The following is a 15,897-nucleotide window of genomic DNA, read 5'->3' as shown; positions in this document are numbered from 1 at the left end:
AGCTAGCACTGATATCAACAACCACGGACGGACGGGCCGAGGTTCGACGATCTACAATTCCCACGCGCCTTCTCTCCCCGACTTTACCTCACTCGATACCCCACGAACACCTCGAAGACGCCACAAACTGACCACACTCGCACCACACTCTAATCATCACCCAACAATGGCGAAGAACGACGACTCCGCGCCGGATCTGAAGATCCTCGGCGACCAAATCACCCTTCAACCTAGCGGCTACATCAAGCCCTCCCAGCCACGCGATGACGAAAAGGAGGAGGCTCTAATGAAGCACATGGCACGCTTCCGCCAGGAACCGCTACAGTATGTACCACCTGCGCGCCGGCCCGCCTGCTCGCTGGTCTCAGCCTCAATGTCGATCCAGGAACAAAACTAACTCGGTTTTCTCCATGATAGGTTCCTCCGCGAAGTCTCTCTATATGTCTCCGGTACCGGCTGGCGAGCGTACGATAATGCCATCGGTCAACCCATCTTTTACTCCGGTTTTAGCGATAAGATGAAGGAAACCGTGCTCTCGGCGCCCTTGTTGCAGTCGCGCATAGCAGATCTCGCTGAAGGGCGTGTCGCTGTCGAAGAAAAAGAAGGCCTGTTGAATAAGCAAGACAAAGACTTTGCCATGAAGCGCGCACGCAGACGAGCTGTCATTGAGTCTGGTATCCAAGAGGTGGCTGACAAAATGACGGACGACATGATTTGCAAGTTTGAGAGCAAGACCTTCATCAGAAGTGCATATTATCTCGTCACGCAGTTGACGTTGCGGGCCTATAACCAAGGAATCCACGTCTCTAGTGAAGAGGTCCTGAGGCTGAGAAAGGTTGCCGAGGAGGCCGAAAAGAAGAAGCAGAGCATCATATTCTTGCCCTGCCATCGATCACACGTCGACTACGTTTCCCTGCAGCTCATCTGCTACCGCCTTGGACTTGGCTTGCCCGTCGTTGTAGCTGGCGACAACCTGAACTTTCCTCTTGTAGGGAGCTTCTTGCAGCATGCCGGTGCCATGTGGATTCGGAGAGCGTTCGGCGACGATATTTTGTACACGACGCTGGTGCAAACGTACATCGACACGCTGCTGCAAGGCGGCTACAACTTTGAATGTTTCATTGAGGGGGGCCGGTCGAGGACAGGAAAGTTGTTGCCTCCCAAGTTTGGTATTCTTAGCTTCATCCTGGACAGTATCCTCTCAGGTCGCGTGGAGGACGCCATTATCTGCCCAGTGAGTACGCAGTACGACAAGGTCATTGAAACCGAGGGCTACGTTACAGAGCTGTTGGGCGTGCCCAAGAAGAAAGAGAACCTAGCAGACTTCCTTTCTGGGGGCTCTTCAGTCTTATCCCTGAGACTTGGCAGAGTTGACGTCAGATTCCACGAGCCCTGGAGCTTGCGCGGCTTCATAAACGAGCAGCTCACGAGACTAGAAAGATTACCGACCGGGCTCAACATGGACACAAAGAATCCCGAAAATACGGCTATCCGACAGAAACTTCTTCGCATCCTGGGCTACAAGGTTTTGTCGGACATCAATGATGTCTCGGTCGTCATGCCTACAGCCTTGATCGGTACTGTCTTGCTCACTTTGCGAGGCAGAGGTGTAGGCAAGACTGAACTCGAGCGACGCGTTCTGTGGCTCACCGACCGTGTGCGGGCAAAGGGCGGCAGAGTCGCTCATTTTGGAGCTGCGCCCCTCTCTGACATTATCGAACGCGGCCTCGATGTTCTGGGCAAGGAGCTGGTTGGCGTCGTGAAAGACCTTCCAGAGCCTACCTACTATGCCGTTGATCGCTTCCAGCTGTCCTTCTACCGTAACATGACTATTCATCTGTTCATTTCGGAGGCTATTGTTAGCGCCGCCATGTACATGAAGGTGAAGCAGGGTGGTGGCCCGGCTATGCAGGATATCTCCTTCCAAGAGCTGCAAGACCAGATTCAGTTCCTGTCATCACTGTTCCGTGGAGAGTTCATCTTCCCTAGTGAAGGTCTAGCTGCCAACTTGGAAAAGACGCTGCGAGACCTGGAGGCGGATAAGGTGCTGAAATTGCACCGGGACGACCAGGGTAAGGTGATTGTGGTTGGTCTTTCAGATCATGAGAGAGCTGTCGGACGGGAGAATTACGACTTTTACTGCTTCCTCATCTGGCCGTTTATCGAGGCTAGTTGGCTCGCAGCTGTCTCATTGATGGGCTTGTCGCCGCCTCTGGGCCAGAAGGATGATATCTGGATCGAGGTTGCAAAAGCCCAGGGCAGTGCACAAGTGGTAAGTGGACTACTATGGTCATTCGATATGGTATACGTGACTAACACTCTCCAGCTCGGCAAGACGCTCTACCACCAAGGCGATCTCAGCTACTTTGAGGCGGTCAACAAAGAGACGTTGAAAAACGCCTACCAACGGTTTGAAGAGGAGGGCATCCTTCAGGTTGTCAAGTCAAAAGACCCCAAGGTTCCTCCACGTCTGCGTCTCGACCCAGAATGGCGCCCCTCTCGTGATCCGGAAACCGGCGCTCTGAATGCCTCTGGCCGGCTGTGGGACTTTACCGAGAAGATCGCCTCCAGTCGCCGTGAGGGAAAGAATCGTCGTGATGGCGCCACCGTTAGCACACGAGTGCTCCGTCTGACGGACTTGCTGGGAAGCAAACTGTTTGACGCTGCCAGGAACATTGACGGCAAGGGGGTGTCGCCCCTATTGAGTATCGAAGACGCGCGGCAGCTTAAGAAGAGCGTCAAGGAGCAAAGGAGGCGTAGGTCGCTGGAAAACCGCGCCCATCTGTAAATGATGTATTACTGTAATCGTGTCAAGCGTGATGATCTTACGATAGTATTTGTTAACTGGAAAGCATGGCATTCTTGGAAATTATAAGAAGTCTATATAGCATTATGCGGTAAAATAGTGATAGTGCTCGTCTTTAATTTTTATCCAAGTTGAGACCCTCACATCGCTCCTTACTGGGTATTAGGCTTGAGAATAATGTTGTCAATGAGGCGCACTGCAGGACCGTCGTTATGACCAAGGTCTTCGTCGGGCTGCGGCTCCTCCACTGGCAGCATCTTCACAGCGCCGCTGAGAATACCGCCCTTTGTCGGCACAACAGTGTCAATCTCCTGCATGGTGTCCGGGTCCGCCAGCGAGATGTAATCCACCTCAAACATGACCCTATCCTTGGGCGCCAGCTTCGACTGCTCCGCCAGGACGTCAGCCGTCACCTGGTTCGCGGCCCCAAGGATCGTCTCCCGGTCCAGCGCGCCGTCCCGCTGGTACTTTTCTTCTGCCGCTTTCAGTGCGCGGTTCAGCAACGTCGCGACCCTGCGTCTGCGCTCGCCGAGGTAGACGTTACGCGAGCTCAGCGCGAGGCCGTCGTCCGCGCGCGTCGTCTCGCCGATGACGACGTCCATGGGGAGCATGAAGTCTTCCACCATGCGGCGGATAACGACCGTCTGCTGAACGTCCTTTTGGCCAAAGTATACGCGCTCCGGCTGCACAATATTGAACAGCTTCATGCACACCGTCGCGACGCCCCGGAAGAAAGTCGGTCTGCTCGCGCCCTCGAGGACCTCCCCCACAGGCGTAATCGTCACAAAGCTCCCTTTACTCCCGACCTCTTGCCCGGGGAAGCCAGAGGGATACATCTCCCCCGTCGTCGGCGCAAACACAGCGCTCACGCGGCCGAGCATATCCCCGTCGCCCGCCAGCTCGCGGTCCAAGTTCCGCAGGATTTCGGAGTCGCGCGCCCAGGTTACCGGGTAAGACGCCAGGTCCTCTGCGATGCCGAACTGGGCCGGGTTGACGTAGATGGAGACGATGACATGGTGGTTCTCGCGGGCGGCGGCGCGGATGAGGGAGAGGTGGCCCTCGTGGAGGGCACCCATTGTCGGGACGAGGCCTACGGAGCGGTAGTTTAGGACGTGGGGGCGGCGCCAGTGACGGAGGGCGGAGACGGTGCGGAGGACGCGGATTGGACTTGAGGGGAGGGTTTCGGGGCCGCGTGACGGTTTAGAGGAGGAGGAGGAGGAGGAGCATGCTGTTCGGAGCTGTTGTTGCTGGGCGAGGGCCGCGGCGGCGGCACTGGGATGGGTTGTGCTTGCGCCCGCGGCGCGGAGGGTGCGGGCGAGCATTTTGGGTGATTTTAGGTTGTGTATAATGATGAGAAACGAGAGATGAATTGGATTAGGGAGGAAGAAAGGGGATTGCGGCCATTGTGGAGGCGCAATGGCTTTGTAGAGTCATCCAAAGCTGTGATGGTTTCTGCGGCGGATTTTTGGGGACGACGGAGGTTTGGTGGAGATGGAAGCGGCGGTCTCGGTGTTATCGGTGAGCTCGGTGAGGAAGGGGGAGCTCTTGGAGCTTATGTGGGCTTTTGCACGTGATTGAATGACATAAGCTGCCTTGGTGGCTGTATGTACCGAGAACCTTGATGGTTTCCGTGTGGGAGTTTCCGGAACGCCAGACCGAACATTCACCGAGACAAGAGCCGAAGCTTATCCAGGTGAAGCTCGGTGTGTACCCGCGTCGGGGAATTCGCAGCGGATATCCACTGAATAACCTCTCCAAACTTCCCGCTGTCACGGCCCTCCTCCCTGGTCTCCCATGCTCTCACCCTCCCTTTTCTCCATCATCTCCGGTGCCCCTTCTTTTCCATATCTTCTCTTATCAGCCGACAACACCTAGGAGTCACACGAATGCTCCTCAGGTAGTCAAGAACAAGAAAGCCAATCTGCAATGCTACACGAAGATAAATGGTCAAGTTAGTGCCTCGTACAACATGGCACCAGAGAACTCTCGTACAACACAAGCATGCGAGATTGCCGTCAACCTTTCCCTTCATCTTTTGGGGGCACAATTTACTCGGTCCCGCGGTCTAATGCCCGATCAAATCGGCGCTACTTTTGCTAGGTCATGCCGCCTCCCCTCTCACCCTCACTTTCACTTTCACTTTCACTTTCACTTTCACTTTCACTTTCACTTTCACTCTCACTCTCACTCTCACTCTCACTCTCACTCTCACTCTCACATTCACTTCCATTTGCAAGTTAACTTTTCATAATCGTTTCCTTTCTCCGGATTCTTTGAAAGTGGTCAACAGTCCTCGGCTCCGTAAACTTCCCTATTCATTTCTCCAGGCTTTGATACCGATTTGTCAAATCTCCTGTTTCACGCCTGGAGACACTTTCTTGGCATCTCGGCTCAGTTGTAGCAGATTTCTCTCTTTGCCTTGCGCCTTTGTTTTTCTTCCCTCCCCCTCCCTCCCCATTCTGCAGAGAGGACTGCTATGCGCTAGCACCGGGTAACTTCAGACGAAAAAAAAACCAGACGCAGGAGATCGAGGCTCGGCTTGCTGCAGGTTGGGGCTGCGGCGGGTGGAGGGGAGTGGAAGGGTGCCCAATCTCCCGGCCGATTAAACCCTGAATGTTACACAACATCCCAAGGACTCGAAGGTGATGATGGCGCACGCGGTAAAGCAAAATGGCTGAAATGCTTGGTGGTTTGCCAAGTCCACCGGTCCACGACGTGAGCGTACGTACTACAGACAAGTCGCAGGAAGCCAAGGGTGCCACAAAAGTGACAAGACGACTCGAGATACAGCATCTGGCTCATCTCCCAACCCCCCGCCAAGGTGTTCCCGATCAGCCTGGGCGTCGGCTGGAGATGACGAATACAGAGTGACAGGAGTTGAAATCTGAATATCACCAAGAGACTTGGCGGGCTCTTTCTTTCTTTGCCACTGCAGTATCATTGTGTCAAGTAGTCGCAAAGGCCCCACGAACCCCCCGCCCGGAGCCGGGACGTCCGTCACAGCTTACCAACCCTTGACCGTTACGGTGAGGGAGTCAGACTGGACGTTTGGGAGCATCTCCCCCAGGAATGCCTACCCGCGAAGGGGGCAAGGCAAAAACTTCCCGAGAAGCTTATCCCTTCCCGCTTGAGAAATATGAGCCTCCCTGGTTTCTTGTTCCGGAATAGAGGGTCCCCTTCCCTTGGGTTGGTTGGTAACCCTCCTTTGAGGTTGTGGGGGACCGGCGGCGGCGGCGGCGGGATGCAAGGCAAGGCATGACGATGGGGGAGGTATGGATATTCCGTACTTGTATCGCTACCAAGTCCTGTTCAAGCTGGGGAGAGAACAGTTGTCACAGGAGGATGGGCAAAGTGGCACAAAACTGGCTGCTGATGCTGCTGTTCCTCCACATATTCGCTTTCCACGACTGGAAGAGCAAAAAGCTACACACAACCTTGTGTGTTCCCGAGCCGCTGAGTGAGTTCAAGATAATGTGGTGCTTGCATCGACCTTTTCAACACCGCGCACCCGCATTCGCTTTCGAATCTTGTCATTGTTCCAACACAGGCTTTATCGGATGAAGGCTCGCTTGTGGCTGCTGCTGCTACTGCTATTGCTGCGAGGTTCGCTCAGGAACCAAAAACCTAGAATACATTGTGCTGCATTTCTGACAATGTTCTGTGCCTATGTTCAATGTCGTTGGAGTCCACGGCTCGACTTACATTACGAACGGGAGAAAACAAAAGATTATCCTCACCATCATTCTATTCGGACAGGGCTTCTCTGGCGAATCCGTTTCACTTTGGTTCGTCTGGTGGGCAAGTTTCGTAACCCGCCGCTCGGGGTCGGGGAGGGGTGCGCTTGGCAGAATACAGCAACATTGAGTCTCTTGGCATTTTATGTGCAAGCAGCAATCTTGGCTCTTGGACGGTAACGCAGTGCTCGGCAAACCGAACAGCCGGCGGGAGAAGGCGGGGAGAGAAGGGGGACTATGAGCGTCCCATGGCCGGTGGTAACTCTGACAGAAGAGAGTCCCAGAGAGAAGGGCGACGGGGAGAGGTCGGACGAAATTATTGTGAGGAGAGGGTCAAGACGCTTCTAAGCTTTGGATTGACACACCTTAATTCTACGCTCTTGGGCTCTGAAGACCACCAAAAACTCAGAAGGGCAACGAGACCCGATGGGAAAGGCAACCTAACTCTGAGTTGTGCTCTGAAATGCGTTTATTCTGGGAGAGAGAGAGAGAGAGGGATGGCAGCTTGTGGTTGGGACACTTTGGGCGTGGCGTAAAGACCAAACGAAACATGGGCAAAAGCTTCCCCGAATGCCCCCTCAAGGAATGAACCTTGCTTACTTGAGCCTATATTCGCAACCACTGACACTGTTAAGGTGAGGTGGGCGAATACGGTTGTAGGGCTTCCATGCTATTGAGCATGCTGGATACACCGACAAACTGGGCTAATAACTGGGGAGGTGTCGCGAGACACTTTTCCCACTTCGGCTCTACTCGCCCCCTACGACAACTGTGACATGATTAACGACTCGCTTCATTCGGCTGATGCTTTCCAATCTCGCTCGGTCTTGCTAATTCTGTTCGACAACCCTGTTGAGGCTCTGGCTATAGTTACCAGCACAATAAGTCCGGTATATCATACGGCTTTGCTGGCCAATTACGTAGTTTTTTGTCGACTGTCGTCTCTCTGTTTTGGCGCGCGGCCGGCACCGCCTATGGGATCGACGTACCCGGGGCAAGGTAGAATTGAGGTTGCGCCGGGGCATGGCGATCAAACCGTCCCGAGCAGCCTGGAGCAAAACAACTCGGCCGGCGGCGGCGGCGGGGAGGGAATGAAATGTTGGGGTGGTCCACTGAGTTACTGGAAATGGACGGACAGGCAGGCAGGCAGGGCAGGGCAGGCATCCTTGAAGGGCAGAGAGATAGAACATGAGATAATCGGGAGCATCTGGCATGATGGTGGACGTCAAAACAAACCTGGGCGAGAATACGACGTTCCGCGACTAACATACGCCAGCTGCTGGCGAGGCCGCGAATCACCCTTTTCGAGTCCCCACACTCACTACGCAGCAATGGAAACAGAAACCGCAACAAGAGGCGGTGCTAGGCCTCTAGGCTCTGCTGAGAATCAGGCGGAAGCATCATCAAGCGGATGCAACTGCAACTCGTCCCGTAAAACGATGCCAATCATGCCAGGGGGATGGGACTCATGGGAGGGTTATAGTTGCTATTGCGCGGCCTTGACGCTGAATGATGACCATTACCAGTGGAGAGCGCGCGCGCGCCGAGATAACTGTCATAGTCAAACAAGGGCTCATGATGGGTCAATAATTCCAAAAGAATCCACGGCCAAGCCTTCTTTTGCCTGGTTCGATGGTCGGCCTCGAGGGACGATGATACAAAGACGCCATACTACGCACTGACGATGACCACATTGGAATTTTCTGCGCAAAGTTGCTAATGGATGGTCTCGGCATTCTTGGAAGCAAGAGAAGCCGAAGCAGTCCTGTGACAGTGACAGAGAAGCTCGAGAGAAACACGGACGGACAGACGGGGGCCCTGTTCGAGCTCAGGAGGTATCCCTGGGCTCAAGAGAGAAATCCATTCGTCTTTCGCCGTCGGAGAATATTCGACGTCTCCAACGGGAAATAGGATGACGAGCTTCCGAATGATGTGAGGATAGAAAAGAAGCGAGCAAACATCAAAAAGGAAGCATTTGGGACGGAACAAACCTGTAGATGACAGGGTCCCAGTGCACTTCACCACCTAAAGAGATTCAGGTATCCGTTACTAGAAAATGGTGTGGGAAGCTGGCTCTGCTGTTTGGCTGGATGGCGCTCTCTTCCAGCCCTTCGACCATGATTCTAGCGGCACCTGGAACCCCGGAAAGGCGGATCTGCAACACCAGTCCCGCGCAAGGTACGGGCATGTGGGAGTGGGAAGTGCATGAGAGAGATGAGCGAGGATGATTGGGTGAAGAAGCCGTGTGCTGTGGCTGTGTGTGTGCGCTTCTGCTGCATGGTCCGAGAGTCGCAGGTCTCGGAACAAGGATCGCGAGTTGATCTGGTCCTGATCCCCCGTCATTCTTCAGTGACATCTATGTACGAAGTACTGTGTACTGTGTAGGTTATGGATAATACAGCTGAGTGTCTATCGCTTTGAGTGTGCAACATTGGCAGGTTTTGGAGAAACTGCATTGTGACTGTGTACAGGATAGGAGAGAGTGAGCCGATCTTGCACTGAATATTGGTCTTGTCTCTCGTCTTTATCACCAGCCCGACATGGTCCCTCTCTTTCAGCTGGTCAGCAACTCAATCAGAAGTTTAGAACGGCTAACCGGCGCCGAAAGGCGGATATCCCGAGCTTAGGCCAGGCTAGTTGATGGAGCACGTCGGACCACGGCCGTGTTGCTAAAGACAAGTTTCCTTCGTCGAGTCTTGCTCAGTAGATGTTCCTTCTCTGACAATCACTCGCACGACGACACACACACACGACGTCAACACCTACTCGATCCCAGCTCTCTAAAGCCATCGTGATCGTCACTATCAAAACAGGTACGGACCTCTGAACCACAGACTTTCTGTGGCTGTCACCATCGGCAAACGCTTCTTCCATCTTAAAAAGTGGAACCTAGGGACCGCTCCGGTTTTAGAAGATCCCACACAAAAAGTGCTAAATCAAGCGAGAGGAGGGACGTTTGGTTGCGTTGTGGATGGTGTGGTGAGATCGAGACACGCCCGTGTGGTGCGTCCATCACACACGTCCCACGCGGCCGTCTGTCTGTGTGTGTCTGTCTCTCTCTTCCTCCTCCTCGACAGTCTGCAAGGAAGTCTGCCCAGTTCACTTCTTCTCCTTTCTGCATCTGGGGACACACCCACAAGTCGCCCATCCATCATCGCTCGCACCGCCATCCTTCGCCTCAAGTTGTCACTGTGTCACTGAATCTCGCACTCTTTCCACTGTATCTTCTTCTCCCCTTCCCTTCCCAGGCTCTCATCCCTCCCTCCCATTCGTAAATCTTCAGTCTCAGCCTCCCCGCCTTTGCGCTCATACTCTCATGTATGATGTACCTACCTCTCCGCCATGGAGGCCAGGCTAGGGGATTTGTTTTCTTGCTGCTCTACCCTATCCACGCCCCCGTTCCAGCAAAATCCGTACCTGATGTGAAAGGGGAAGAGAGGGGGAAGAGTTCTGGACTCACTCAATTCCGACGTCCATCCATTATCCATTCATTCATCCATCATCGGTTACTGACCGACTACCTTCTCTGCCCACTGTGACTGTACCTGTATCTGGCTGCCGGCCTGCCCACTCGCCCGAGAATCGGCGTCACTCAATCTCTCTTCGGCTTCTACTACCCACTCTGTCTGCCCTACTACCTAAACATAGTATAGCCGGCCTGTCAACGTTCTTCTCCCATGCATCTCTATTCCTTTTTACCCAAGATCCTTTTAACCCAAGAGTTTCTTCCCACCCGCCGACTTGACACTAGACGGAACAAATCCCAATACACAGCCAAGAGCCGTTGAGGTTTTGAGGCCAAGAAGGATCACACATGTAGTCTTGACCAAGACTCTTTCCTCTACCACCAAGTCTGCGCCATCTGCGACAAATCAAGCCTACTCGCGGCTTTTCGCGACGTTTCTCCATCCGAAGACTTTGTTGTTGTCTTGGCTAGAACACTCTCACAACCATAACCCAGGGAGGGAACAAGACCCCCAAGGGCCACACCCCCCCTGTCTCCTGGCTCCTGGAGTCCTGGCACCCCGATCCCGACCTGAGGTCCCTCTCACTTGGGAAACCCATCCCGCTTGATCCCGCTCCTTTGCCGAGAGATTTCAACACTCGACACTACCTACCTTGCCCTTCTCCATCCTCCGCCGCCTAGGTTCTCATGTCGTTGTCGTTCTCGTCCTCATCCTCTCTGCGTCGTTGTCCTGCCTCCTGATGGAAATCATCAGCGACATTGCATCGCGATACAAGTCTTCCCTCCACCCTTGACTATCTTGAAGCAGATACACCCAAGGCCGGATAGGACCGGGGAGATCGTAGCATCGGAGACAAGACGACACCACACCGGCAAAAGAGGAACGAGAACTCTGTTGCGACCACTGCCCACTCCAAGTGTCTCCAATACCCACGCACTGCCTACTCGGTACAGCGCCTCGCCCCAGACTGCCCACAGTCCGCCCACCCATCGCCCGGGATTCCTGCATATGTAAACGACCTAGCGGGCACGAGAACAGACCAAGTCTCACCCTTCCCTCCACCTGTACCGTCCACACACACACTCGCTCGCACTCACACACACACACACACACACACACACACACACACACACACACACACACACCATCCACACCTTACCATACACCGTAAGGTATTACCCAACGTAACGGCCTGGCCTGAAAGAGACGGAGCACAGAGCACACACACAGCACAGAGAGAGAGTGAGAGAGACAGGGAAAAGGGGACCACTCTTCACACTTCACCATCTTTTACGCTAGTCAAGTCAATCCCGTTCTATCCCAGGAGGCGACTAGCAGCTTGTGACTTTTACATCTCGACTTTTCACTCTCACAAGCCGCACTACATTCTCCGCTTTCTCTCTCTCTCACACACACTACACACTCACAACTCAACTCGACTCAACTCACTCACCGACACACTCTCACCTCACACCTCAGGCCCCCGTACCCGACGCCCTCAACGCTGCTGCATCGCGCGCATCGTATAGCCGACAACCCGTTCGACCCCGATCATCGTCGTCGTCAATCTCACCACCATCTACGACCAACAGAGCGCCCAGTACCGAGATAGCAAACTCGATAACCCGCAGACTCCTCTCCCTTCCCCGCGATAGGCTGCCTCTTCCCAGCAGCCCCCCATTTTCGGCTCCGTACATTCGAGAGACACTTTTTGAGAGAGAGAGAGAGAGAGAGAGAGAGAGAGAGAGAGAGCCCCTGCAGCCGCGCTCTCACTCACTCACTCACTCCGTCCCCGGCCTACGCGCCTGTTTTCACTCTCATCGTGAGAGGCTGAATAATCTCATCCAACGACCGCTCATCAGTGCATTCTTCTCACGACGGCAACATCACCACCAACTTCCACCAACGTTTCATGCTCACGACATCCTCCCAGTCGCAACCCAATTCACCACAACCAGGTGTCCCGAGCAATCACTAAAGAAACTGGCCGCGCATCTCGTCCCTTCGATCCCCATCCGTCTCTACTCGCCAGAGACGGATCTTTCGAGTAGCCCTGGAGGCATACGACGCCTCTGCAGGCGTCCTCGTGCCAGGCTTTGGCCTCGGTTCGGCGGTGCTGAATCCCTTTGAGCATCCGCCCCTCGACTTCGTCCACGATCCTTACCACCTAGTAGGAGGCGACAACGACGACGACGACGAGGACCAGGTCTCCTCCCTCTCCTTCGGCTTCTCCTCCGATTTTACGCCAGATTTTACACTCGGCCCCGACGCCGACGCCGCCTCCAACTCGGAATCGGCATCTTCGTATCTCGGGAATCATCACCATCACCACCAGTCAAACTATTTGAACCAGCAGCAGCATCATCACCATCATCAACAACAGCACTACCAACACAGCGCCGCAGACACCATGAACTTGCCCAGCTCCCACATCCCGCCCCGCCGCAGCGCGAGCATCCACTCCCTCACCCCGTCGCGCGACCTCCTCGTCAAGCCCAAATCTCCAGAGAAATCCGCCGCCGCCGCCGCCGCGACCGCCACCAAATCAAAACGAGTGCGGACGGGCTGTCTAACGTGTAGGGAACGGCATCTAAAATGTGACGAAGGGTTACCAGACTGTCTAAATTGTCGAAAAAGCAGTCGAGAATGCAAACGTGGCGTGAGGCTTAATTTTATAGACGTGCAGGTCAAGAAACCGCCCTACATGCCGCCCACTGTGGAGTGGTCAGGTGAGTTGCGAATGCCCTCATTTTCCGTTGACTACTCATTTCCGTCGACCACTCATTCTTTCTGTGCATCACTCATCTTTTCTTGAGAAAAGAAGATGAAAACTGGTCAGGATGAAGTACTTGGACCTCCATGCTAACGAATTTACAGTCCAATTCCAAGATGAATCGAGGCTCATCGCCTCAGAGTACGTCGGAGGCCTCGGCCGGTATGCTCATCTCGATAAAAAGGCCGCCGTCGCCCCTCCGCCACGGCATCTAGGCCATCTAGAGCCGACCCTCCGGCACCAATCCCATCTACTCCCACACGCAAGAGCAAGCGGCCCAGACGCCTCCGTCTCACCGAGAACTCACCTCCTCCACCACCCACCACCACCACCGCCGCCGCCCCCAGCATACAGTCACCACCCATACTATCGCGAACCCCTCCCCCGCGAGCAGGAGTCGGAGGAGGTCCCATCGAGTCATCATCATCATCATCAGCCTACCCGCGCCGCGAGAGCGAGTCCGCCTACCTCACGCCCCAAAACTCGGCTCACCCGGCGGCGGCACCTCACCACCCCTACAGCCTCCACGAGCACTTTGCCTCGTACCGCGACACCGCCGGCGGCATCCCCAACAGCCGCGCCCACGGCCACCACCGCGATAGCGACGCCTCGAGCGCGGCCTCCATCGTCCCGCAACCCACCGCCCCGCCCCCCGAGCTACCGCAGCAGCGCCGCCGCCGCCGGGAACCCCCTGGCCGCAGACGGCATGATGACCCCTCCCCCGAGCGAAAAGGCCACCGCCGGCGAGAGGGAGTACCTTAACTCCCCCGAAGAGATCCTCTACATGCAAGTGTTCGTCGAAGAGGTCGGCGTCTGGATGGACTCGCTCGACAAGGAGAAACACTTCTCCCGTCTGATCCCCTACCACGCCCTCAAATCCCCCATGCTCCTCAACGCCTTCCTGGCCTGCGGCGTCAAGCACCTCACGCTCGTCAACCCGGCCTACGAGGACGACAAGGCCCTCTTCTACTACGACACCGCCACCACGCAGCTCCTCCGCAGCCTGCAGAACCCGGACCGCAACACGGGCGAGTGCGCCACCACGGCCGTCGTCCTCAACGTCTACGAAATCATGTCCGAGAAGCCCGCCCAGCGCATGAACCACATCGCCGGCGCCCGCGCCCTCATCCGCGAGTGTAAGTGGGACGCCCGGTCCTCCGGCATCGGCGCCGCGTGCTTCTGGCTCAACATCGGCATGGAGGTGCTCTCGTGCCTGGCCTTCAACTGGCAGACGTCGTGGGATCCGGACCAGTGGGGTCTAGACATGAACTTCACCAACGAGGGTTGCGGTCCAGCTGGTTCAGCGGCGGCGGCGGCGGCAGCTTCGAGATCCGGCGATGGCTTTGGACAGGAGGAGGTCTGGGTCCATCGGATCCTGTACATTGTGGCCAAGATTGCAAACTTCCGCGCCACGATCCCGCGGTTCCAGGAGCCGAGCCCGCACGACGAGCAGATTCGCCTGGGTAACCGACTTCAGCAGTGGCAGGATCTCAAGAAGCTCTGCGACAAGTGGAACAACACCTGCCCGAGGACGATGCATCCGTTCGGATACCTTTACCCATCGCAAACAAACTCCAAATCCGCCTTCCCCAACGTCTGGTAAGTACTCACTCTCTTTCTGTTCTCTCAAACCCCTGTCCCCCCCCTCTCGGCCCTTCTACTTGAACTGACAAAACATACAGGCTCATCAAACGCGCCGCCATAATCGGCCGCCTCTTCTACCATACAGCCCAATGCCTCCTCGCCCAAACGAACCCCATGGAACCAGGCCGTGCCTCGGAGGAAATGCGCGCCCTCCAGCTCCACCACGCCCACCAAGTCTGCGGCATCGTAGCCCACACAAAGGACCGCGGCGTCGCCTCCGTCGCCATCCGCTCCCTCGCCATCGCTTCCGCCGTCCTCACAGACCCGCGCGAGCAGGAAGAGGTCCTCGAGATCCTCGACAAGATCCACGCCGAGAGCGGGTGGCGCCTCGGCAGCATCCACGGCGAGCTCAAGAAGGCGTGGGGGTGGCCTTCGCCTGCGCCGTCGCACGCTTCTCTCGGTGGCGGTCCGCCGGGTAATGGTGCTGGTGCTGGTGCTGGTGCTCCTGGGGACCATCGAGGTTCTGTGGGAAGTTATGGTGGTGGGAGACCGGGCCCGCCGGGGAACCCGCCTGCCATGGCGACGTCAAGCGCGCCGTCGGCGTCGAGCGCTGCTGCGTCTGCGTCGATGAAGGCTCTTGTGAACCCGCTTTCGTATGCCGATTTTAGTTTGCCGAATGCCCCTTACAAAGACTGGTGGAAGCCACCGAATCGCCATGATTCGTACAGCTACCAGGGTTTCCCCTGATGACCTTTTCTTTCGCTTCTTTCTTACTCTTATTTCTTCCAGGTTGGCTTGTTTTTTTTTCGTTTTTTCTTATTTTACTACTTTGTCCCAACCCGAGCCCTTCCAACGGAACCGTAAGAGAGAGGGTAGGGATGGATTCATATATATAATATTCTTCAAGAAAACAGGAGGCGGATATTTGCTCTCCAGACGTTTCAACATCGTGGATTTACCGAAAACTCAAAAGAGGGCTGGCACTGGTTTGCTAACCCAACCACCTTACGATTACGACTCCCTTTTATCCTCTTCACTTTTTTTCTGGTCTTTCTTCTCTTCTACTGCATCATTCTGTTATACAAAGGCTACAACTGGGAGAGGAGGACATCACGGCTTTACAGGACGGGCCGGCAAAGCATTGCGTCAGATGAAAGGGGTCTATTGGACCGCGGACCCGTTTGGAGGAACTGCAAATGGACAATGGGACATGTGGGCGTTCCGGCACTTCACAGAGATAAGGGGGGGAAAGATGGTTCTTTGCTGAGACACGCTCCAGCACTTGAGAGGCTCCAATGGTTGGGAGACCCCAGATTGCTCTGCAAAGGGCACCGATACCATGAGATATTTACTATTATCCTATCTTGGGCACATTACTCTTGCTCCTTTGTTTACTCGCCTTTCGGTTCATCACACACACAAATTACTCTAGGTTTAAGGAACTGTCTTTGATCGTTGTCTGCATTATCTGGTATCTTGTTTTATTCGCATGGGAAAGGGAATGTTGGGGTTTGTGTCTAACGCGGGAGGGAA

At 55.2% G+C, this 15,897-nt stretch overlaps 3 protein-coding genes across 3 annotated transcripts; 2 read left to right on the top strand and 1 right to left on the bottom strand.

Annotated features, from left to right (window-relative positions):
• Nucleotides 1–166: 166 nt before the first annotated feature.
• Nucleotides 167–2,788, top strand: N0V96_006203 (uncharacterized protein; the record flags this gene model as incomplete). The annotated part of the gene is made up of 3 exons (XM_053194083.1): nt 167–324; nt 418–2,272; nt 2,327–2,788. The coding sequence occupies 3 exons, from the start codon at nt 167–169 to the stop codon at nt 2,786–2,788; spliced, it is 2,475 nt and encodes an 824-aa protein (XP_053048659.1).
• Nucleotides 2,789–2,958: 170 nt separating this feature from the next.
• pan6 (pantoate-beta-alanine ligase) lies at nt 2,959–4,128 on the bottom strand (the record flags this gene model as incomplete). The annotated part of the gene is made up of 1 exon (XM_065757632.1): nt 2,959–4,128. One exon carries the CDS (start codon nt 4,126–4,128, stop codon nt 2,959–2,961), a length of 1,170 nt encoding a protein of 389 aa, XP_065613975.1.
• Nucleotides 4,129–12,847: 8,719 nt separating this feature from the next.
• N0V96_006201 (uncharacterized protein) lies at nt 12,848–14,383 on the top strand (the record flags this gene model as incomplete). Its single annotated transcript, XM_065757631.1, has 2 exons — nt 12,848–12,852; nt 13,312–14,383. The coding sequence occupies 2 exons, from the start codon at nt 12,848–12,850 to the stop codon at nt 14,381–14,383; spliced, it is 1,077 nt and encodes a 358-aa protein (XP_065613974.1).
• Nucleotides 14,384–15,897: the final 1,514 nt, after the last annotated feature.

The sequence above is a fragment of the Colletotrichum fioriniae genome, assembly GCF_027942845.1.
Source record: "Colletotrichum fioriniae strain IMI 355084 chromosome Unknown scaffold_6, whole genome shotgun sequence".
NCBI lineage: Eukaryota > Fungi > Ascomycota > Sordariomycetes > Glomerellales > Glomerellaceae > Colletotrichum > Colletotrichum fioriniae.
The sequence above is the reverse complement of the archived record's forward strand: the minus strand, read 5'-3'. Positions and strand labels throughout refer to the sequence as shown.